The sequence below is a fragment of the Zeus faber genome, assembly GCF_960531495.2.
Source record: "Zeus faber genome assembly, chromosome: 18".
NCBI classification, from domain to species: domain Eukaryota; kingdom Metazoa; phylum Chordata; class Actinopteri; order Zeiformes; family Zeidae; genus Zeus; species Zeus faber.
Window position 1 is genome coordinate 11,026,107 of NC_137210.1, and position 24,013 is coordinate 11,050,119.

At 45.4% G+C, this 24,013-nt stretch overlaps 4 protein-coding genes across 4 annotated transcripts; all 4 read right to left on the reverse strand.

Annotated features, from left to right (window-relative positions):
• Positions 1–4,083: 4,083 nt before the first annotated feature.
• slc25a6 (solute carrier family 25 member 6) lies at positions 4,084–7,281 on the reverse strand. The gene is made up of 4 exons (XM_080018589.1): positions 7,074–7,281; positions 5,687–6,173; positions 5,435–5,575; positions 4,084–5,341 (listed from the first exon to the last, which is right to left on the reverse strand). The coding sequence occupies exons 1-4, from the start codon at positions 7,182–7,184 to the stop codon at positions 5,184–5,186; spliced, it is 897 nt and encodes a 298-aa protein (XP_079874715.1). The 5' UTR covers positions 7,185–7,281; the 3' UTR covers positions 4,084–5,183.
• A 446-nt stretch (positions 7,282–7,727) lies between these two features.
• asmtl (acetylserotonin O-methyltransferase-like) lies at positions 7,728–13,682 on the reverse strand. The gene is made up of 15 exons (XM_080018591.1): positions 13,614–13,682; positions 12,900–13,010; positions 12,575–12,706; positions 12,431–12,478; positions 12,280–12,344; positions 12,079–12,143; positions 11,826–11,934; positions 11,107–11,410; positions 10,776–11,015; positions 10,483–10,645; positions 10,141–10,340; positions 9,911–10,043; positions 9,676–9,816; positions 9,359–9,481; positions 7,728–7,964 (listed from the first exon to the last, which is right to left on the reverse strand). Exons 2-15 carry the CDS (start codon positions 12,990–12,992, stop codon positions 7,759–7,761), a joined length of 2,022 nt encoding a protein of 673 aa, XP_079874717.1. The 5' UTR covers positions 12,993–13,010; positions 13,614–13,682; the 3' UTR covers positions 7,728–7,758.
• Positions 13,683–14,979: 1,297 nt separating this feature from the next.
• p2ry8 (P2Y receptor family member 8) lies at positions 14,980–17,667 on the reverse strand (the record flags this gene model as incomplete). Its single annotated transcript, XM_080019549.1, has 3 exons — positions 17,601–17,667; positions 16,325–16,638; positions 14,980–15,742 (listed from the first exon to the last, which is right to left on the reverse strand). Exons 2-3 carry the CDS (start codon positions 16,615–16,617, stop codon positions 14,980–14,982), a joined length of 1,056 nt encoding a protein of 351 aa, XP_079875675.1. The 5' UTR covers positions 16,618–16,638; positions 17,601–17,667.
• Positions 17,668–19,766: 2,099 nt separating this feature from the next.
• upf3a (UPF3A regulator of nonsense mediated mRNA decay) lies at positions 19,767–23,949 on the reverse strand (the record flags this gene model as incomplete). The annotated part of the gene is made up of 10 exons (XM_080018695.1): positions 19,767–19,940; positions 20,545–20,845; positions 20,987–21,120; positions 21,271–21,429; positions 21,525–21,580; positions 21,810–21,920; positions 22,061–22,159; positions 22,613–22,719; positions 22,876–22,982; positions 23,809–23,949. The coding sequence occupies 10 exons, from the start codon at positions 23,947–23,949 to the stop codon at positions 19,767–19,769; spliced, it is 1,389 nt and encodes a 462-aa protein (XP_079874821.1).
• Between the last annotated feature and the right edge of the window lie 64 nt (positions 23,950–24,013).

Genomic DNA, 24,013 nt, shown 5'->3' on the forward strand with positions numbered 1-24,013 from the left:
AATATAAATAGTGCGCTGTGAACAAGTCATCATAATAAAAACAAATAAACAATAACATACAAAACAATCTAACAATGCAAAAATAATACAACAAACAACATCCCCCGACTCCCTCGCAATGCTCTGCTATTGTCCTAATTAATTACTAAGGAGTTTACCTCTGAAAATCTCTTCTGCACACACACACGCACACACACACACACACACACACACACACACACACACACACTTTCAAAAAAACAAGTCAATTTGACTGACATGACAGTGAAAGTGTCATTTTAGTATATTCTGTTGCCAGTTATGTGTGCATATTTTGTGTGTATGTGTGTGTGTGTGTGTGTGTGTGTGTGTGTGTGTGTGTGTGTGTGTGTGTGCGTGTGCGCACGCGCGCGCTTGTGCTCGTGCAGAGATGAGACCCAGTCTGTCTGCTGCTCTCTCAGATTGCACCCGCGAGAGATCCCAAAATAACAACAAAGAGGCCCTCAGTGGGTCTGATGAAAGCTCCGTCACCAACCATTTCGGCACGGAAACAGCCAGAGACGTCCCCTCCCCTACTGTATCTAACACACATAATACCAAGACACCAGAGCCACCGACAAGCCTTCGATTTTTATTTATTTTTTTTGCTCGCAATGAATATTTCCATATGTTAATGACATTATCGAGGTCCAATTAGTTTTCTTAGCTCACACTTGCATACAGGTTTCAAAATATCACTCTTTTAAAAGTGAGTTATATACAGGCAATCAATAAGGTGGCCCTCAAATGTATCATTACTATCAATAGATAGATAGATAGATAGATAGATAGATAGATAGATAGATAGATAGATAGATAGATAGATAGATAGATAGATAGATAGATAGATAGATAGATAGATAGATAGATAGATAGATAAATAAGTACAGTAGACATACAGATAGATACAGATACAGATAGATGGTTTGCGGGTGGAGTGCCGCCAAGTGCTTTCCAGGGCCCCTTGGAGGCCCCTTGTTGTTGTGGGTGTGGGCTGCAGTGCGGAAGGCGGCTGTCGGCCTTGCTCCCACTTGCGCTCCCTCTGCGGCGGGTGCCCCGGGTGGAGGAGGGCCCACTGGAGGGCCCACTGACCGTCTGCGGGCGTCGGCGGGCACAGGAGGCTTGTGGCTGAGCTGGGCATCTAGCTGGTTGCGTAATGGCGGGCCTCGCTTTGGCGGAGGGGCATGGGGTTCTGGCTGTCGACGCGGGGGCCTGGCTCCGTCCCTGTGGTCCGTGCCTGGCATCCGTGGCCCAGGTTCTGCGCCTGCGGGTGCTTCTTATGCCTGCACATGGGGGTGGGTTGTATGTGTGCGCCTCTGGGATGCAGGGTCTCCTCGCACGCTCTGGGACTGGTTTAATGCTCCTCGGGGCCGGGCGTGGGTGTGGCTCCGCGGGCTACCAGCTTCTCTGTGGCTGCACGGTGGGGTGCTCTGTGTCTATACGGCTGCGGGAATCGGGGGTGGCTTCGGGGCCTTTTCCACTGCTTGGAGCCGCTACAATATAATTTCGACTTCATACACCAGAATTTATTTGGACAAGTCCTGTATACTCACCGGTGGACACAAACACACACACACACACACATACACACACAAACAAGCTTATCACAAGCACACACACACCCCCAACACCCTCCTGGTTACATCCCTCCCCTTTTCTCCCTCATTACTGCCATAACTATGACAGGAAGAGGCCACGTGCCGAATTGCTGTTCCAGTTTTCCTGGACTTGATTAACTCTCTTTTGTCGATATATGTCGTCTGACGTTTCTATGGTCGCCTGGCTCTGCCGGCCATACAGCCACGGCAATCCAGGCTATTCTCATTTGTAGTTCCACGTTGGTGGAACGAGCTGCCAAAAATGACCAGAGCAGGGACCTCCCTCTCTGTCTTTAAGAAGCACTTGAAGACCCAGCTCTTCAGTGAGTACCTCCTGTCCTAACCTACAATTACTTAGCACTACCTAGCAGTATTTATTGTTACACTAATGTTGTTGTTACACTAATCTCTGTCGCAATGTAGCTTGAATGTTATTCTCCCTTGTAAGTCGCTTTGGATAAAAGCGTCTGCTAAATGACTAAATGTAAATGTAAATGTAATGTTTGTTTTGCCATGTACATGTTGTTTGGGTGTATGTTTATTTGTCTCACGCGTGGTGATTCTCCCCCTCTTGGAGTAGTGATTAGTTGTTTAAAGACAAAACATGGTAAAATCATTCTCCAACGAGGGTGATTGGTGGCAGTCCTGTGTAACAAAAAACTGTGCTCCTGTCATCCTACAGGTCGTCCACAGGACAGAGTTGTTGCAGCAGTCCTTGATGATTAAAGAATGAATACAAAGTGCTATTGCATGTTGAGAAGTTGAACTCCACTTGCAGACTAACTCTTTCCTAAATGCAACGGCACAAATACTCTGTGTTGTATGCCCAGCATGCTGACAGCACAGGTTACAAAAAAGATAGATAGATAGATAGATGGATGGATGGATGAATAGATAGATAGATAGATAGATAGATAGATAGATAGATAGATAGATAGATAGATAGATAGATAGATAGATAGATAGATAGATAGATAGATAGATAGATAGATGTTATTTTTGGATGGAGATAGGGAACAGTGCCCCCATCAAAGCCCTCTTCACCAGAAGAAAATGCAGTAAAAATTCCTTCCATGTTTCTCTGCTGTCAGGCCTTAAAAGACAGAAGGACTAAAAAAAAAAAACAACACCAGAGAAAGGACTCTATTGTTCTTTCTAACGGGTAGAAGCCCTCAGGTTATTTTCCCTCTGCCTTGAAACAAATCAATGCGGCGGATCTTACTTTGAACAATTGGAACATTCGCTGTAACCAGATGTTGTCGGGCCTTCGAGGAGTTCGGCATCATCTGGGTTCGTCCGTCGAAAGCAGAGGAATACTGATCAACAATGTGCCTTGTAAATAGGCTTAATAGGCTGGAACGCCGCAGAAGAGGAAAAGCCCAGGTCCAGAAAGTAATTGTCCTCCCATGTTTTTGCTCAAGCCATGCACTGATCAGCCGATTCCGTCCCAGTTGGGCCTCTGGGTCGTCGTAATGGTTGACTGGAAAACACGGAGTGGACTTTTACATTCCGAACCTGGAGCGAACGCAAATGTAATAACTGCGAGATTGGAATATGACATCCAAAAAAAATCAATCAAACATGCCAAGTTTTACAGTCAAAACAAACCGGCTGATTCGCAGTCTGCTTACAGTTGACTTAGACAATACTGCCCCCGAGTGGTCACCAGACGTATTACACCATACACGTATTTAGACAAAAGTGTCTAAATTCTGAAGCCATTGAGTTATAACAGTGTTTGATTACATCATTACAGATTAAATGGTGGTCCGCTTAGTTCCTTATCAAGCATGACGCAAATGATCAAAGACTTGACTTCAGTTTGACGACATATTTTTTTCCCCTTGGCAGGTATGAGATACAGACTAGTGAGAAGGAGAACACAGGCCAGACTCAAGCTTATCTTTGATATCAACATATGGAAGCGGTCACAAATCTCTCGCTGTCTACGAGCAGCGAAACAGACCCCCAAAATAAGTCATTTCAATATCAAAGCACTTAACACCAGAATGATGATTGCTTGCAGGTGGATATCCATGCTGCTTGTCAAGTTTGCAGTCGAAGGAAATGACTGAGCCCTTATCCGACACGTACAGTAAGGCCCCATGTTTCAGCGGGCGAGATCACGTTACACAAGATTACGTTTGGGAGTTTTAGCAATTTTCCCAAATGACGCTGGCCTTTGGTCTCTCGTGAACTTGATCGACTCGAATGGTTTTCATTACCAATCCTCCCGGAGGCCTCCGCTGTTGTTGCCAGTAAACAAAGCCCCCAGGCCTTCCCAGGGTGAGCGGGTGCAACCAGAACAGTAGAAAGGCGACGGGCGAAGGATGCTCTTCCCTTTAATTTCCCTTATTCTGCATTTTTTTTTTCATGTTTTTGGTTTTGGTTTGTTCTCCGAAAAGAAAAGACTTCAGCAGTGTTACGTGTGTGAGGTATTGAGTTTTATTGAATCAATACAGACGTTCAGACTATTCAGTCGGTTCAGGGCAGACGTATTACGGATATTGCCTTCCAATGTGTACAGCATGTGTGTTGGGAATAACCTCATGTGCTTTACACACAGCTCCATATTTTAACTTCCACCCACCCTCCCCTCTGTCTGTCTCCCTCCAATATAAGGAATTATTATGCCTGGGCAATGGAAATCTGCTTGATGTCACAGACATCTCAAGCCCAGACTGACAAGAAAATAGCCGCGAATAATATGACCACCCTCATTACCCTGCTAGGAAAATACTTAGAGAGCGATCCAGAATGAAGAGTGATCAGGATATACTTTCAGCGTCACAAAAAATAAGAGCTATTTACTCTGGCAAGAGATATTCCCTGATTCCCATAAGCTGTTTGGCTTGTGCAGCCAATGCCTCAAAGCTGACTGACAAGGACGATATCTGCAAGGAATTAAGGGCTCCTATTGTACATTTCCATGTATTTAAAAGACACCACCAAATGGATTTTTGCACTTTAAGAACCTCAAACTTGGCAAAATAAATCTTAATTCTTGATAACACCCATTCATATTATTGTCAAATTATAACTATAGAGATGCATTGTAGTCGGATCCTGGACACTAAAATCCTCCCGGACGCCGTCGGCCTCTTAAAATGATCTCAAAAGATGGGGGAGAAATATAAATGTGTGGCGCCATCTTGAGGAGGTTATATGACATAGCAACATGTTAAATACATATATAATTCTCTAGCAAAATAAACATTTGGAGAGCATTAGTGACATAAAATAAATGACCTCTGACAAACATCACAGCAATAAAGTGACAAACGCTACTACCTTGCTTAAATAACCTCCTGTGCAAAAAAAGAACAGTCACGGTCAACCAGATCCAAGGCGTCGATAACATACTGTGTTTAAATAGTCAGTGGTCGGAGGGAATTCTCTATATTAAGAAATCAGAACACGTTCTCCCCATTTAAACACCGTGCGGAACTGCACTGAGATGACCGGAATGCGGTTAAAGCCTTAAATGACACCAGTGTTTACACCTATTTCTACTTGGTCAATCTCGTTACACGTCGGAAGAGGAGGGCAGGAGAGGTTCCGGACGAGTTAGGCGTATTTCTTGAACTCGTCGTACAGGACCAGGACGAAGGCTCCGCCCATGCCGCGCAGCACGTTGGACAGGGCCCCCTTGAAGAAGGCCTTGCCCCCCTCGTCGCGGACGATCTTCCTCCAGCAGTCCAGCGTCGAGGTGTACATGATGTCCGCTGAGGGGGTCACACGTGTGTCAAATCAGGAACGAAAAAGTTCCTAAATACAAATGTAAATTAGATACAAATATAAATGAGAAGGATCTTTACCTCCCTTGCGTCCCGACTGCATCATCATGCGACGCCTCACGGTGTCGAAGGGGTACGACACTATTCCAGCCACGGCCGTCACCGACTGGGCAATCATCCAGCTGACCATAATGTGGGTATTCTTGGGATCGGGAAGCATTCCTGGACAACAAACAATCCATGACAGTGTGGTTTGGATCACAAAACATTGTCTATTATGCCTCCCAGACAGACACCAGGTGTGTGACAGCTCATGTCAAGGTGTCGCTCTACCTTTCGCGGTGTCATAGACGCCAAAGTAGGCGGCCCTGTAGATGATGATGCCCTGCACGGAGACGCTGAACCCCTGGTACAGGCCCTTGATGCCGTCTGATCTGGAGATCTTCCTCAGGCAGTCCGCCAGCCCCGAGAACTCCCTGGTGGCCCCGGCCTTGCCCACATCGGCTGCCAGGCGGGTACGGGCGAAATCCAGCGGGTAGACGAAGCAGAGGGACGTGGCTCCGGCGGCGCCGCCGGACGCCAGGTTCCCGGCGAAGTAGCGCAAGAACTGCGTGTGCCTGTCCACGCCACCCAGGAAGATCTGCTTGTATTTGTCTTTGAAAGCGAAGTTGAGCGCCTGGGTGGGGAAGTAGCGGATGACGTTGGCCAGATTTCCGCGCCAAAAGGAGACAAAGCCTTGCTCTTTGGGGATGCGCACGATACAGTCCACGATGCCCTTGTACTGCTTGTCAGCGCTGATCTGTTTGCTCACGTGCTGGACCTGGGACGGGAAAGTGACGAGAAGAGGAGTGGATTTACCGGTAACAGTGACTTTTCATTTAAAATGCTCATTTAATCTATCCTATGAGTTTTATTATATGCGCTGCGCCAGGCTAAGATATAGTGTAACCTAAATATGCAACTTTGATTTATCTTTTTTTCTTGCTTCTAATGGGATAATCACATTTTTTTTTTTTTTCCTATAGACTAAATGACACAATTGTCACTGCACCACACACAGGGCAGGTGATATGGGACTGCATTTAGACAGGAGCACTTTTTATTTTTATTAAAAAAATAAAAATAAAATAAATAAATAAATAAATAAAAATAAATAAATAAATATATATATATATATATATATATATATATATATAATTATTTTATTTGCATTATCCTGCCTATCGTCTTCTTCCTTGATTTCTTCTGATCTTTTTTATTCTTGTGTTTATATTATACAGCAATTGTAATCTGCCTTTTATCCACTTTGCATGGAATTATTTTCATTTGGTTGCATTCATTTGATTCCCCTTTGGATGCAAAGCACGAATGAAAGGTCCACATAAATCATTGCATTGTTGTGCTTATGATTATTTATGCAACCTGTGCAACCGCTCAGTTGATTAAAGCCGCTGCACTGGCTGCGTGCGGAGGCTTTGCCAGCAGCCTGCCCTCCATCGCTGCAGAAGGCAGCTGCGGCGGGTGCAGGGGAGTTGAAAAATGGCTCCCAAGGAGGACGTCCCAGGGATGCTCGGCCTCATGCAGCCGCCGCGACACAACCCCCCTCGGCTGCATCCAACACCTCCGCTTACGCGACTAAGCGGCGCTCGCCCCGACACCGCGACAGCATCCGCCCGGGGCCCCGGCGGGTGGTCGGGGCCGTGCCTCCGCGCTCCCTTACCTGCAGGAGCAGCTTCACCCGCTCGATCGGAGCCACCGCCGTTTTAGAGATGGCTGCGGCGACCCCCCCCGCCAGGAAGTCCTTCGCGAACGAGACGGCTGCGTCGGCCATGACTGCGAAGCGTCTGTGCCCAAAATGCCGAGAGGGAGAGAAGCGGAGCCGCGGCGGTGGTGGGACGGCGGTGGGACGGCGGTGGGACGGCGGTGGGACGGCGGTGGGACGGCGGTGGGACGGCGGTGGGACGGTGACTTCCAGGCGTTCGAGGGGCAGCGGCGCAGCATCCGCGACGGTGACGAGGCAACAAGAAGCGCTCGCGAAGTATCGCGACGGTTGCGTCGCAGACGTCCCACACGCGCTCGATATACTGATGATCACGAAGCAAAACCGTTTCTCCTGTTGTACTATGACATAATAATAACTGTATTATAACTAGAATAAAAAAAAAAAAAAACGCATTCACCGCTTTGTTATTATAAAATGTATTATTAAAATAATAATGGATCATTGTATAATTATTTTATTAAAACATTTCTAACATCTTGACAAATGTACACTTCCCTGGAACAAACTGAAAAATGTGCAGATACAAAAAAAAAAAAATACCCCCCCCCCCCCCACAGCTTAATCTTCTAAACTTCTGCAATAGATGTTGTGAAAAAAAACAAAAAACAAACCCCTTCTTGTGCTACATTTTGATGGCAAAGACCACATCCAGAAAGTTGAGGGTGCGGGCCACTCGAATGTTCCCAAAGCCATGTTCTCTCAGTAGCTGTGCATACTGGCTCTCGGTCCTTTCCTTCCCCAGGGCCTGGACCAGCATGTTCAGGGACTGGAGAGCAGGGTAGGGTGTTGTTCCATCCAGCAGGGCCTCGGCTATGAGCACTGCACAGCCTGGGGCCCAAAAAAAAAAAAAAGTCTATTTTTACGAATGTTTAACGAACAATACGAAAGAAAAAAAATTAAACCTTTACAGAACATCTATTGCATGTGCGCATATCCCACAATGAATTAGTTATAATTGTTGTTATTGCATGTTCATTGCAACTATGAACACAACATTTTATGTAGAGAGTATGTAAGACATAGACTTGCCGTTGATACCAAAATGATGTTTTCTTGAAACAAATGGGGTCAGTCACATAAATGAGGCCGTTGCGTCATACTGAAGTGGTGTCAAACTAAAAGGTAAAAGTTTTTTTTATTTCATACTGACTATATAGGCCTACTGCAGGGGGTGTTAAGTGCGGTAACATTTTGCAGAACGGACTGGAGCCCGCAACAAACACTGTCATAAAACATGTAAAAAAATGTTAGACACGGTCGGTAAAATATTCATCCTTTTATTGCACAACAGTGCAGTTTAAATTACGCCAGTGATATGGCTTTTTTAGCAGAAAAAATATTTTTTAGTGAAGTCATAGATAGGGGAAGTTACTATGTTCAAAACCTGTGTCGTCAGATGCGATTTTCATTTGCACACACTACCAAACAAAAAAGAAAGAAACATAATTTCTCCTGTATTTTTTGGGATCAATGTTAACCAGTATATGAGGTAGTACTTGGAAGCAGCAGCCAACACTGACACAGGCTTGTATAGCTCAGTCAAAGTCACCCCAGTCCCAATTTCTACAATTGTTTTTTTATTTTTACTTTATTATTATTATTATTATTATTATTATTATTATTATTATTATTATTATTATTTCTTTTAGTTTGTCAGATATGCATTACCTCACAGACTCTACTGTATTCTCTGGGGCCGGGGCTTTCTTTGTCAATATTTGATGGCGAGCATGACGTCCAGGAGGTTATCAGTGTGTTTGACGTGCGTGGTGGTGAAGCCGTGTCTCTTAAGGAGGGCACTGTACTCGGTGGTGCTCCGCTGCCTTCCCTCGCTCATGCTGAGGGCCTGGAGCAGCCCGCCGCTTGGGCCCCGGCGGTCTTTGTCCAGAAAGATCTCACTCACCAGGAGTCCACAGCCTGGCAGCAGGCAGGGTGCAGGGCCATGGGATGTTTGTACAAACACATTTAGTAGAATGGCGTGGTGGTCGCTATCTGATTTCTTCTCCCAAATTAGCATTTATTTTATTTCAATATAATCATTATTTTTAATCTCAGTTTGACCAGAATTAGCTTTTCTTTTAACATCTCACCAATTGGCAATTATTGTGAGAATGCCAAGAGGCTTTAAGATCGGTGAAAACTAACTGGAACAGACTTTAGAGGTCAAAGCGCATATATATATATATATATATATATATTCCAAAAAACATGACAGAACTTACCTGGTGTGCACGACTCTGAAATTCTACTCAGCAGGGTGTGAACATTCTCATCCGCCCAGTCGTGGAGAATCCTCGCTAGGATGTACAAGTCTGCAGTGGGCAGCTCATCTTTAAAAAAGTCTCCTGTTCACAAAAAAATAAAAATAAAAATAAAGAATGTTCGAGGGAGAAAAGTAGAGCCTGGACGATTAACATGACGTCACTAATAAATAGAAGTCAATAAGAAATGTAATAATTAATAAGGAAGTATGTATTGTATCAGGTGCTTACGACTGCAGTATAACAACGTGTTACTGAACGCTGAAGGGGAAACTCACCCGCCACAAATGAAACCTGGTTGCCCGCGTCCAGGGGGCGGAAGCTGCCGCTCATCTCAACGACACTTGGCAAGTCAAACACAGTCACGGATAAACCGGGGTGAGCTTTGGTGAACTCGTGGGCCATGGCACCAGTGCACCCTGCAACAGCGATGCGAGCACAGTCATGTCGCTGTCAACGTACGAGTCCGTTACGTTAAGATGGGAGTTCATTCGTCTCCCGTTTGCGGCCCACCTCCAAGGTCACAAGCCGTTTTAAACTGGGAGAGGTCAAAGGCTGTTGCCACGGCCGGTCCTGCCACCTTGGCGATGCTATGCATGGCGTTCATGAATCTCAGCTTGACTTCGTGTCTGTTGAAGTAGGCGTCCTACGGCGAGATTTAAGAAAAGAGAGACGGTGACAACCACGCGACGGTCGTCGGCCGAACACCGCATCCGTGAGAATCGGAGCTCGCGGACACGTACCTGGAACAGGTTGCCGGTGTTCTTGCCAGTGACCTTCTCGTGCTGGTGGGTTCCCTCCCTGACGCCGCTCTCCAGGTGAGAGAAGAGGGGCCAAACCAGCTCGTTGCAGTGCTCGATGTAACCCTGGAGAGAAAACGGAGAGTCCGACCGCAGGAAGCGCTTCGCCAGGTCCGCATTCTCATATGTCGTTTTCTCGAAGCCTGGGGGAAGGAAGGCAGCAAGACGGACGTGAAGAGATCCGCGGAAAAAAAAAATAAAAATTAAAAGTTAGAATCGCTCACATTTACCAATACAGATGATAGAACCAACACAGTTATGACAGACTGTAGATGAAAGACCCACCTCTCTTCTGGCTTTCCAGCAGTCCCAGGGGCACGCAGGCCTCCAGCAAGCACTGGGTTCCCTTCACAGAGGCTTTGATCTCCTGTGCGACCTCAGAGGCGTCCAGGCCCGGTTTGCTCTGGAGCAGGTCAAACACACGCAACTTGGATGCTGTAAACAACGCCTGTGTCAGTGAGAACAAACAGAAAAAGAAAAAAAGAAGATCTGAAGCAAAGCATTGTCTCGTTTGTACTGATTTTGCAGGTTGTGTCTTTCAGCAAATTCACTATAGACGTTTTGAATCCATAGAATACCTTGGAGGCTTTGAATCCGTCCATGAGCTCTATAATTCGCTTCAAGTCCTCTTTGTTATCTTGGTTGCTGGGCTTGCTTTCAATCACATTAAGCCCATTCACGGTCCCCCTACTGGTCATGGGTGGAAGTGCATGGACGTTTTGGCACACATCCTCTTTATCCCATGAACATTGAGAGAGGCTGTTGACCAACGTCCAGGAACTGTGACCCAGTGTACTTTCACTGCCCTTCCTCTTGATCTAGATCCAGAGGTTGATTCTCATTAAAAGAAAGGGCAAATCACACCACAACTTAAGTCGGATTCAAGGTCGTTTCATGATTAATACCGACCTTGTGGTCAGGACTGCCTGTGGGACTCTTTTGGAAGTGGTTGTCGGAAGTTGTAGAGTTGTAGCTTGCGGCCATGTTGGCCGGGGAGTTGGTGACCGACTGGTGCGTCTGGGAGGGGCTGCTGTGGCTCAAGCTCGCAGAGGAGGTGTCGACATCCAAGGAGGAAGGAGACTGGTTATAAATGAGGTCCAGTTGCTTGCAGAAGTGGTTGAGGGGAAAGCCGACCACATTTAGGAAGTCCCCGTGGACGTACTCCACCAACATGCCGCCCAGAGCTTGGATTCCATAGCCACCGGCCTTGTCCCTTAAAGAAAAATAAACAAAAGGAGAAACAAAAAACATACATAGAGACAGGAAAAACATTATACACAGAAAAATGATAAAGGTGGGTTTCGATGCATCCTTCTATTCAAAATGAAGACAAAACACACAAGAACAAACACTACAGCACCAACGCAGTCCAACCGCAACAAGCTCAAGACCAATTATTTTGGACGCTTGCTTAATAGGAAAATGCAAACAAAAATGGGACAGCTAAAAAGGTAGGTAGCCTCAAAGTCCAAATAGCGGCAAGGTTCACAAGGTACAAACACAGTGAAGTGGTGGCCACAAAACGTAATGGCAGATGGATAAACCAGGGGCCAGGAAAAAAATAAATAAAAAAGAAAAATCAATGACGATTACGTATATTCCAAGTTCAGTTGGGTTTTCAAACTCACATGGGTTCGCCGCTGTTGATGTACTCCCACAGCATATCTTCTGACAGATCAGCAAACTTCACCTTTGTTTCTTCATAGAAGTCGATCACCTGGTAGTCGATCTCCTCGCCTGCGGGCAAGGGGACAATCGTCGCAAGTCTCAATCTTTTTGTTTCGGATAGCGCCGAAATAAAACCGTCCTATTTTGTTTTCGTGTGAAACCATCTTTGACGTCTACGATCGCTATTTTGTCACGGAACTTTTTTTGACTCGCCTTCCTTGTCGTGGCAGAGGACGATGGCTACTCCGGTGAAAACACTGTGCTCTCTGCCACTCAATCTGGCAAAAAAAAGGGGGGAAAGAAAAGGAGAGCGAGCGAGAGAGAGAGAGAGAGAGAGAGAGAGAAAGAGAGAGCTATTCTTGGCGAGATTCGGGGTGTTCATCTTCACCAACACGTGTGTGGGCCGACACCTACTTCGACAACATCCTGTACGCGTCGTGCTTGTCCACTGGCTTCTCAAGGATCAGATCGTCCACAGCCTGAGGAAATGACAACGACACAGTCGGACGACAACTCCGCGATACGAGAGGCAAATCGCGTCACGTCATGCCGTTTTCCATCTCACCACAATGGTGTCCGCTCCGATCACCATGTTTGGAGTTTTAAGGTGTTTCTAAAACCGGGGGCAGAAACAATACGTCATTGGTTAAACACAAGAGGTCCCAAAAAAACGTCTTGAAACGATGACATTACGAAGCAGTCCACTCACAAAGGGCATCCTCTTGGCAACCTCCAGGGCCTTTTGCTTGGCCGTCTCCACGGCGTACTCGTGAGGTGTCTTGAAAAGCGTCTTGTCCAGGGTTTCCTTGAACCACGACGGCACCACCTCAAACCGCAAACCCTGCGTGGTGCGGAAGATCACAAGGCAAACACCCACACGGTAACCCAACCGAACACAGAAGCGCGGAAAACAAAAACAGCCTCTGAAACAACACAGACGTCTCAATATCACAGCCGAGGAACTTTCACGGGTTTCCCGGAGCGACGGAGGCGGTTCTGTGGACGCGGGCGATCCTTCGAACCGGAGATCTTACCACGTTGGTGAGGATCTCCAGTCTCCTTGGTGAGGCGCTGGCCAGCACCACCAGCTTCCCCGTCAGCTTGGAAATCACAGGGTTCAGCACCATCTTGGGCTCGTCGCTGGCCTTGACGGGACGGGACAGTTAAGGCTACGTTTGGTTAAACCTCAGATCAGCGCGGCCTTGAGAATAAATGACGTGGCGACGGGGGTTTGGTTACAAATTTTGCAATACAAAAAAAAAAAAAAAAAAAGCGCGAGATCTCAAAGCTGTAGCGACTTGCAGCTCCGTGACATAACGAGCTGCGTTGCAAGGAAGGCGCTCGCTGTGTATAACTGCGGGCGGCTTTCCAAACAGCCCACGCAAGCTCCTCAACCGCATTGTAGTTTGGGGTTCGGAATATGCAACACAGCTTAACTCGAATAAGTACAAACAATGTCTAAAGTGACGGTGGGACAGCATGCACCGGTGAAACGTTCGTTTAAGATTCGATAAGATTAGACAGTACTTTACTGAGTGAGTGTATATAAGACCGCATGTATTTATCACTGGACAACTTGTACGACAACAAATGTGGGATCAGCGCAACGACCGTTCCAAAGCCCACTTCGGGAGCGGAGCCGGGGGTGACTCGGCGATTTGGGGCACGCCAGACGGACACGACGTGGCCGCGGAACCGTCGCTCGGGTGCTCGGACGAATCCGCACGAGTGGAACGACACGACCTTACCTGCAGAGGGGTCCGGGGAAGTCCGCGTCCGACGGCGCTGGTTTTGCTGCGGACACGGTGACGCGCGATGACGTCACCGCACCGGAAAGGGATTCCCACCAATCGCCTATTTCGGAGTGGAATTGAAACGTACATTATTATTATTATTATTATTATTATTATTATTATTGGTTGTCAATATTGTTATGAATATATTAATAAGGCCTTATGATTATGTGTATTCATATTTTAGATAATCGTTTTTAGTGCAGCGTCTCCTGTTGTTGTCTATTTTCTTCCCCTCTACGAGGTTCAGATGTTGCAAGATTGTTGCTTGTTGTGCTGCTTGGTACGCAATAAAGCAGCACACGCACACACACGCACACACACACACACACACACACACACACACACACACACACACACACACACACACACACACACACACACACACACACACACACACACACACACACACACACACACACGCAAACGAACGGCACGGGTAGCCTCGCTCTGAGCGCCACCGATCGCGTGGCCGACACTCGCCTCTTGAGTTTCGGGCGCACGACAGAGCGGCGCTAATTTGGCATTTCCATCGTATTCACAGTTCAAATCATCTCTTTTGTTCATGAATAGAGTAACCAGTCTCTACATCCGTCAGACAAGGATAAGTGCAGAAAAAGGTCTCCCCTCCACTTATCAAGCCGAGGGTTGATTGATGTTTTTTTTACACTGTAATTCTTTATTTTGTACATATAATACATAGCGTACACATATAAAATCATCAAAAAAAACACATCGTTTAGTCGACTTGTGCTATGGCTTTGAAACAGTAGCTTGTCCGACCATCCTGAAAAGGACGTGCATGAAGAATAGACTGGTTCGCTCTTTTTTTAACTGGAATGCAGTCCCATGGGGCACAGTCCGAACCCAAAAAAGGTTTGATCTTCTTGTAACAACAATATTGTCTCCACCTTTTCTGGTGGTGTTTCATTAATGCATCAATAAAGTTAAAAGTTTAAAAAAGGGTGAAATATAATTTAACTGAATTGTCTTTATGACATATACATATAGTCTAGTGTATATATGTATCTAGTGTATCATTGTGCAGTATATACACATTTATTTACATTTTCTGATCAGGTCAAAGAAGCAGAACAAGTAATGGGAATTCAGTGTAGTAAAAATCAAGATGACTATATATATACAGTATATGATGTGGATGCCGTATGATCTTTTTTAACTGTACTTTTGTTGTTTTACTTAAATGTAGAAAAATACTTTTGGACATTAATGCAATAAAGGATACTGCAAAATTTCAAAATCCTGGTTGGCTAGTGAATCACCGTCACCAAAGTTCAATTTCTCCACACTCCTTTTCTCTCTACAAGTTGCTGTGATGAATGGCCAAAGACACATGGTGCAGGTCCCCGGTATGTACGTCAGAGGAGCGATGGGTTTGGAAGAGACCCTCCTTCTCCATCCTCGTCATGTCACCGCTGCTCAAGCTCCTCAGCCTCAGCATCTGCCTCAGCTTTTGCCGGAATTCTTTGGAGGCAAAGTAGTAGATGAAGGGATCCAGGCAGCTGTTTACGCAGCTGAGCGACAGGGACAGCTTGTAGGCCATGTAGAGCGAGTCGTGATAGAAGAGCCTCCGCACCGTGTGAGCCAGGAGGAGCATGTTGTTGGGGGCGAAGCAGAGGGTGAAGACCAGGAGAACGGTGGCCGTGAGACGCATGGCCCTGTCCTTCTGGAGAGTTTTGCACTCCTTGGCCAGCTTGCATATGACGCTGACGTAGCAGAACGTTGTGACGCAGAAAGGGGCGAAGAAGAGCACGAAGATCATGATGAAGAGGAAGGCCGCCCAGGCTCCCATCGACGGGAGCATGTCCCTCTTCAGCACGTCAAAGCAGGTGGTGATGCCCAACTCTGGGATGCGGAAGGTGAGGTCCGTAGTCATCAGCGGGGAGAGAACCAACAGCACCACGGACCACATGGAGATGCAGATGAGCACGGCGATGTACTTTCTCTCTCGGATCGCTCTGAACAGTAAGGGCTTGGTGATGCCTAGGTAGCGGTCGATCCCGATGGCCATCATCGTCAGGATGGAGCAGTACATATTGGAGAAGAAAGTGAGGGTCAGGAACCTGGGGGGGACAGAGAGGAGGACGGAGACAGTATTTTTATATGCTTAAAAAAAAAATTTTTTTTTCCCATGCAGGTAAGAGGCTGTTGTTTTCTTTTGAGATTATTTTTTCACACCTCTTTTCATTTCACACATTTCACACGTCTGCGAACCATTTTCTCCATGGGCTCACAATCAAAAATCAAACTGAACTGATCATAATCGCCAGGGCTGCAAAAGCAAGGATGGTCTTAAGTCCATATTTTGAAGAGCAATATAATCTACATTTCATTATTTTTGTCTCTGAAATCAAAAATAAAAATGTAAGTTTGCCAGGTTGTACAAAGACCTCCTGTGTGACTTGTTCATTTTACCTTGTGCTGTTGTGGTGTTAGTATTTAGTTAGTTAGTATTTGTTAAAGTTTCCGCCTGATTGACCTTAAGTTGGACGCACAACCTTACATAAGTTTGGCCTCAGTCTCGACACCCCAAAGACTTTCTTTTTGCGTGAGGTGGACTTTAGTCGGTTATCATTATCCTCAACGTCTGCGGAGGTCTGTTCAGCTCAGTAATTTCTCATATTCAACCTTTAAACGGGACATACCCGCACATGCTCGGCCCGAGGGTCCAGTTGTACCCCTGGAGCTGATATACAATCTGGAAGGGCAGGGCAGTGCCCAAGGCCAGGTCTGTGAGAGTCAGGTTGATCATGAAGATGATGGTGGTAGTCTTGGGGGCAGTGCGGAAGATCAGCAGCCACAAGGAGAGGCCGTTTCCTGCCAGATTGGCGGCGGTGATGATGATGTAGATAACAGAGGTGATGAAGCTGGTGCTCCTGTTCTGAAATAGCGACAGGGTGGCATTGTCCAGTTTGGTGCTGTTGGAACTCCACGCCATGGCGCCTTACTTCCTGTGTACCTGTGTTGGGAAAAATCAGAAACAACAGCTTCAGTGAGGATTGGGGTCAGTTGAGTTTTTATCATAGGTGACACTAAGGCACTTAAATATTTGCATTGGACTAAACATAGATAATTGAACAGTTCCATGTTGACATGATGAGGGCAAAAGCTACACCAATGAAAGATGTTTTTGCTGTATGCTATAACTGATTGAGATTGGTATGTGCCTGGATCTCATCTCAGAATGTTTTTGGGAAATGTTGTCAACTGGTTAAAGTTGTGTGCGCTGAGTCTGAAACCTGTCAGTTATAGAATCCACACAGGAAAAGGTTGGGCTTGACTTGCGGTAAGTCTAACCAACTGCCACTCTGTCTTGCTCCACATGGCTGCACTTACTGTACCCTGTCCTTTGTGATTGTTGTTAAAAATAAAAGTATAATTCAACACTTAAGTATAATGTGTGTAAAGATAGTGTAAAAATAAAAGTGCTAGTAAAATTATTTAGCGTATTTAATCATTGACGCAAAATGAAATTGTGGAATTAAAACCAACTTCCTTATAATCTTGGCTTTACCTCACTAACAAGACCAGTTTCCCCTGCATGTGGTGAATGCAATCACTTTTAACTTGTGCCAAAATGACCACAAACTAAACTGAGACAACAGTTACATCACTGAACAAATGATAAAAGAGTTTTACATATGGCTTTACATATGGAAAATGATTATAATGACATTTGCACTAATATGAAATTTATCACACACATTTTGGGAAAATAAATAAATACATAAATAAATAAATGAATTAATAAATCAATAAACCAATAAATAAAGGATATACATGTACATATATAGTGTATGTATTTAACTTGTATTTAATATATGTATTAACTCAATTTCATAAGTTTACTTGTGGTCCCCCTGGAAAAGGAATATATTATATTCCTTTTCCCGGGGGACCCCAAGTAAAATTCGCTCTTACCTTTGAGAAACCTTTGAGCGACCGAGGAGGTGCGGGGCCTGACACACATGTGAGAGACAGTTAATAATGGATGCAGAGATAAGCTCACGACTGAGGAAAGTGGGTTTGGGGACGTTACATTACGGCGAGGCTGAGAAGAAGGAAGTAAGTCATGCGTGTGTCTTCATCCAATCGACTGCAGCGTCCAACCCAGCGGATGCATTTCCTGAGCGTCCTTTGGTCTCGGTGGGATCAAACCGTAGTGACATATTTCAACACCCTTGAAAGCAACACAGATGGAGAGCGGTGTTGGTGGGACCAATTAGTAGCTGTCTGAATAAGAACTTTTTGCATGGAATTCTCACCTTACAAACCAAGACACGCCATGGAGATCATGTCTCATCAAAGGCCCGGACAAAGGAGGGAGAGTGACATTGTAATAGAAAGGTGGAGGAGGTGGATGTAGGGGTCTATGGTTATTAGTCAATAGACCTTCCCTGCCCTCATGTGCAGTGTGAGCCCCGAGCCCCGGTATCTGGTGATGCCCGCGAGAAGCACGAGATGTCTGCGTACGCCGTTGCCTTCCTGTTGTTCCTGTGGAGTTCTGCTTTAACGGTGTGTGACATCACCACGTGCAGCACAGCACAATACACGACACACTTTCACACGTTACTTCATCTCAATTAGAGTGAAGAACTGCAATATACTTTTTTTTCTTTCGGGAACCCCCCGAAAACCTGATTCTAGCTGTGACTTCTTGATTTTGTTGACGTCGACTAGTTTTAAGCTGTTGTTGATGAGTTGTTGATGTGAGTTGTTGATGATGATGACCATATTATAAATTGTTATTTTAATGCATCAACAGCATGAGTACTATCATATTGTTCTAATATAAACAAAACAAAAATAATAAAATAAAAACATATAAATCTTACTAACAACACTTACTTTTACTTTATTCTGATTCCCTACAGCATCTTGCACTTTTATCTGGTTGAATTTAGAAACAGGAGGCTCACACACTTTGATTGTTTCTATCCTCTCATGTAAGTCGCTTTGGACAAAAGCATGTGCTGAATGAATAAAGGTAAATAAATGTAAATGTACTGTGTTCTACCATAACATAGCTGAAACTATGGGCGTTACTTGTGAACCATCTCACTGTAGCGTGTCTTCTCTGTTGCTGACAAAATCCAGGACGGGGAAATCACATCACACCCCTACCGCTAACACCAGCGCCCACTCAAAATGAGACACCTTAGCCTTCTCATGTGGAAAATTTAACGTCACAAATGATTCACACCTGTCATTTAGAAAATCTGTACTTCGGTGTCGCACCTCGCCAAAACGGTGACTTGTCTACGGAGCTGACACACACACACACACAAATGATGCGGAGTGAATAGTGGCTGAATAGTTTTATTACATATTTTCACATATTAAAGAACAAAAGGAGCCAAACGACACAGAAGGTATGAGGAACAAATGGGAGCCATGTGCAAAAATGATCTAAGGCAAGTTACAGCGACATTAGAACATTAAGAGCTGCGTTCCTCCGAGTCTGTACAGCTTTCATGATAGAAATGGAACGCTTTTTATTTCCAATTTATGACAAGACAATGGACAAATGGTGGTAAAATACATTTTAATGAGCACTGACACCTCAAATTGTGTCCTCAATAACTTCTCACCCACCCAAATGTTCTTTTTCTTTAAATATTTTGGGTCTCTGTCTTATAAGTGTTATACTTTATGTATAATATGAGTTTTCTATGATAAATAATTATCTTAATTAAACAACATCCAAGCTTAATAGAATCTTTCGATGTCTGAGAAAAAGGATGTCTAATAGGAAATGAGGTGATCTTATCTCGATGCAGCCGAGTAGTTGTCTCTTACAATTATTCACTTTTAAAAATGAGGTTAAAAACAACAAGGGAGAACCGCGTGAGGAGTCAAAACCATTTTGGGGATCAATTACAACTGTTGGAGCATGAAAACAAAGCAAAAAATAAAAATAAAATCCCTTCCCAACATACAAATATATCACTGCTAGTACAAGTGCTGGTGAATATTCCTTTCAGTGAAGGAAACTGTTTGTTTTTCGGGTGGAGTCACTTTTTCACTGGCTACGCGGCAAGCTGCTTGAAAAGCTCGCCGACTGGGCTCGTAAGCATCGATCGTGGTTCACTCGTCGATACTCTTCTCCAGCACCGCACCCGTAGCGACAACTTCGTAGCAGTGATCCGCCCCGGGCTCGGGTGAGCGGCCGACGGGGCCGCAGTCGTAGCCTTTGCCCGTTGAGCTCATGCGCTTGCGGTTGCGCGCGCCGGGCTGGTAGAGCTGCATGGCCGGGCGGTCCTGCAGGGAAGACAAGAAGAGCGGAGACATGGGAGAGAGGATGCTACCGCTCCAGTAAACCATGACGGGATAGAGGTGACGGTGACACGCAGACCCCCAGGAACACATCGGATCGGGTCGGATCGGGCTGACCGGATCCCGTGTATTCGGGTGACACGCGATCTGTGAAAAATTGGGGAGGCTGTGTGGACTTGTGACCAATGGGTTGATGATTAGGACAGGGGTTCTCGGGATCCAGATCGGTCCCAAATATGATTCCAGATTTGAACCAATCTACTTTATCTACTTTACTTTGAATAAACAATGAAATCCAAAATATTGTTATAAAAAATGCAAAAAGGCCTAATGATAACAGGAAAGTCAGGATAATAACTGCTATACGATGACAAGGTGGAAGCATACACCGCGGTCCACTCGAAATGGACCCGCGATCCGGTTCTGGATCGGGACCCACCAGTTGAGAACCACTGCTACCTCTGAAGCACACTAGCTCTAAACTGATGTTATGAGTTACGGGTATGATCTGTAAATGGAATGGTAGAGAGATATGGTACAAGAAAAATAGGAAAAGAGTCGTTTGTAATATTCTCCGCCTCATGCTCACCTTCTCGCTCACCTTGTTTCGGAGGCGCTCCTTCCGGCTACTCGGGTCTTCCCTGTCCTCCTTCCCCAACTTGTCCCCGCTGTCGGGGCAGTACGAGTAGCCGTGGTGGTGGCCCTCCTTCTTGGCTCGGTCCTGGCAGTAGCCCTTGCCCCACTTGGTCTCGTCTTTGCGCCGCATGAATTTGTCGAAGTCGTAGTGGTGCCGCTGGCGCTTCCTCTCCTCGTCCTTCCCACGGTGCTCCTTCTCTCGCTGCCGCCGGCCGTGCAGCTCCCTCTGCTCCTTGTCACTCTCAGTCTGCCCCCTAGCGGCCGCCGCAGACGATGCACGGACACCAGGTGGTTTCAACAGATACGTACTGTACATCCACAACTACAGCTGCTTTCTTTTGGACTCCTGGTGAAACATTCCGCATTCCCCAGCTATTTGTTTCACTGCTCCTTACCTTTCCTTGGCTTCCTTAGACTTAATCTGTCCGCCGGTTTTCTCCCATTTGCACCTTTCTGTCTCCCCGAGGTCGCCTTTGTCCTTCAGCCGGTCCGAGTCCACATCATCTTCCCTGTCGCTCTTTTTCAAGAGCTTACGTGAGCAGAAAACGCACAAAGTAGAATTAGAGCTGTTTGACGCCTGTACGCTGAGCCAGTGGCAAACCACAAGGAACCAGATAGCGTTAGAGAGTTGGATTAAACATAGGGGTTTCAAAGGGATTTCGTTAAAATAGAGGGACACCTTGATTTTGACTTCTTTCTCAGACAACTTCTTCTGCTTTTCGGCCTCCTTGCGCTTACGCCTCTCTTCCTCTCTGCGCTTCCTCTTCTCCTCCTCCCGCTGTCGTTTCTTTTCTAGCTCCCGGCGCCTCCGCTCCTCTCGCTTTTCCTCTCTCATCCTCTGCGAGGGGTAGAAAACGACCCGTTACCAAAGCTACTTCACATTTGTGGGAAATTATTTTTTCACGTTTTTTTTCCTCCTAAATTTTCGCCAACCTGTTTCTCTAGCTTCTTATTCTTGATGTATTCCAGCAGTGGTGTCGTTCTTTTGGCTGAAGGGAGTCAAAGTACGGAAAAAATTTTTTACATATTAAAACATCATATTTGTACCATTTCCCTTTAAATTAACTAATTACGTTTGTTTTTATTTGATAACTCTGTTTTGAAAAGTGGTTTGTAAATAAAGTTATTATTTAGTTATTGTTATGTGTACAGCTCTTCCATTTTTATCCCCCCCAAATAGGGGAGATAACCTATACTATGTGGAGTGTCAAACTGTACCTATGAGCTCTCTGGTCTTGGCCTCGATCTCTCCCAGCAGGGTCTCGGGGTTGGCCATAGACTTCTCCTCATCGCAGGAATAGTTCTCCAAGAACCGCTTGTACTCTGGGTCTAAAGGGAGTTGTAGATTCAGGATAAATACAAATTTGTGAATGACAGGTGTTGTAATATAGAATAATATGCTAGGATTGGAAAAAAAAACAACCACTTCATTATGATATTTCTATAGATCCACAGTGATGGTCCAGCACCTTCTTCAATGCTTCCTGCTTTGGCATCTTTCTTTTTCAGCTTCTTTTTGGAGATCTTCTGGAAGGGGGCGAACTCTACCACCGCCGGGTACTCCTGGCCTGTGCAAATATTGGAAGGAATTGGAGGCAATCAACCAACAGTCACGCAATCAAATACTCACCATGGTAACAAAAGCTGACACTATATCTCTATGTTTACAAGAGCGGCCTGTGTAAATACAATTTAGCTAGATAAAAACATACAGGTAAATGCACGGACACACGCACGCAAAGAGCCCTACTTGGATGCAATCTGTTAAAGTGCAAGGCGGTATAACCTAGATCTAGAGATATAAAACTCATCATAGATTACTTCATCTTCACCCTTGTCAGGGATCAGTGTTGTGTGTAGCAAAATATAATTTCATATTCTTCCCAAGTGAGTATAAGACTCATACAGTAACTACTTATGGAGATTACTGTGATTTTGAAATTGAAAGCATATAAATGAAATGCCACTACTGTATTTCGTTAACCTTTATGACCTTTAAGGCATTCATCAGCAGGACTTACCTTTGTTGTCAATAAAGACATATCCATCAAAACGGTCCCTGAAGAGGAGGATATCCTCATTGTTTTTGAAATTGATATATGCTCTGGAGAATAAATGGGGATGTAAGCTAAAGAGAGAGAGGGGGTGGTGGGGGGGGGGGGGGGGCGGAAAAGAACACATTAAGGCACTGACATCAACATCAGGCTTTGATTCAAAGCATCAAATAAATAAAAAACGTTGAGCCTTTTAGGGTATCAGATAATTTACTATAGATCATTATTACCTCTGGTCCGCTGGGAAGAACTCAAAATAGTCGTACGGTGGAAGCGGGCTGAGCTGCTCTTCTAGCTGATCCTTTGAAAGGTTAGGTGGAAGCCTTCGAATTACCACCTGTAACCAAACACGTATTATCCTGAGTGGTCATCTCTGCAAGGCTGAGTCAGAAGCATTTATACTATAATACTATATTACTAATACTGCTTTATATCTCTACTCCAAGACTCTACTACATAGACCAGTATGAATAGATACTAGAGAGGCTGGCTCAACGGACGTATTTAGACGACAGATGAAAACATATTTATTAAACCTTGCATAGAATAAGCAATATTTTTATTTAATATATTCTTTATTTGCATTATCTTGCCCTTTTTTATGGCTTAGGTTTTCTGGTCACTATTGAAATTTGGAGCACATTTAAGATGCCCCCCTTTGAATGCATTTGCCCTCATCTGTTCTTTTTCCTTTAATCCTTTTTTTTTTTTTAACGTGAAGCACTTTGGCCTGCATTTCCTGTATAAAAGGTGCTAGCCCCTATTATTATTATCGTCATCATTAATATCATAGTTAGGGTCAGGGTCGGATGGGGTTCAAAACAGTCGCCATCACATATTCTCTAATGGTGACGGTGAACTATTACTCATTTTGCTGGGACCCCCGGAACCTCTTCAAGGACCACTGGCAGGTCCCCGGACCCCATGTTGAGCACCAGTGATTTAGCCCATGAGTTATGTGCCTAGGCGTGTTCACATAACGAGATAATCCACCGCATGGAATAAAGTTATCGGAATTGCTTGAAACGTGGGTAATTCGTAAAATAACAGGTGAGATGAATGGAAGCCCTCCCCCCGCCTACGTGCTCCTGCCGTCGCTGTCCGCGGTGCTGAAAACGGTCCCCACCGCCTCCATGTCCGCACGGCGTAAACAACGCACCCACCTTCGAGAAGACCTCTTTCTTCTCGTCCTTCTGCTTCGAGCTGCCGAGGTTGCCCTCCGGGTCGCGCTGGATGTCTCTGAACTGTATTTCGACGACGCCTTTCTCCCTGCCTGCGGTCATTTGCTCCTTCTCAGACCGCATGTCGCCCACATCTCCCTCCCCGCAGGCTGGCGGCCGCTCCGTCGTCGCTCTCGCGAGAGCCCGG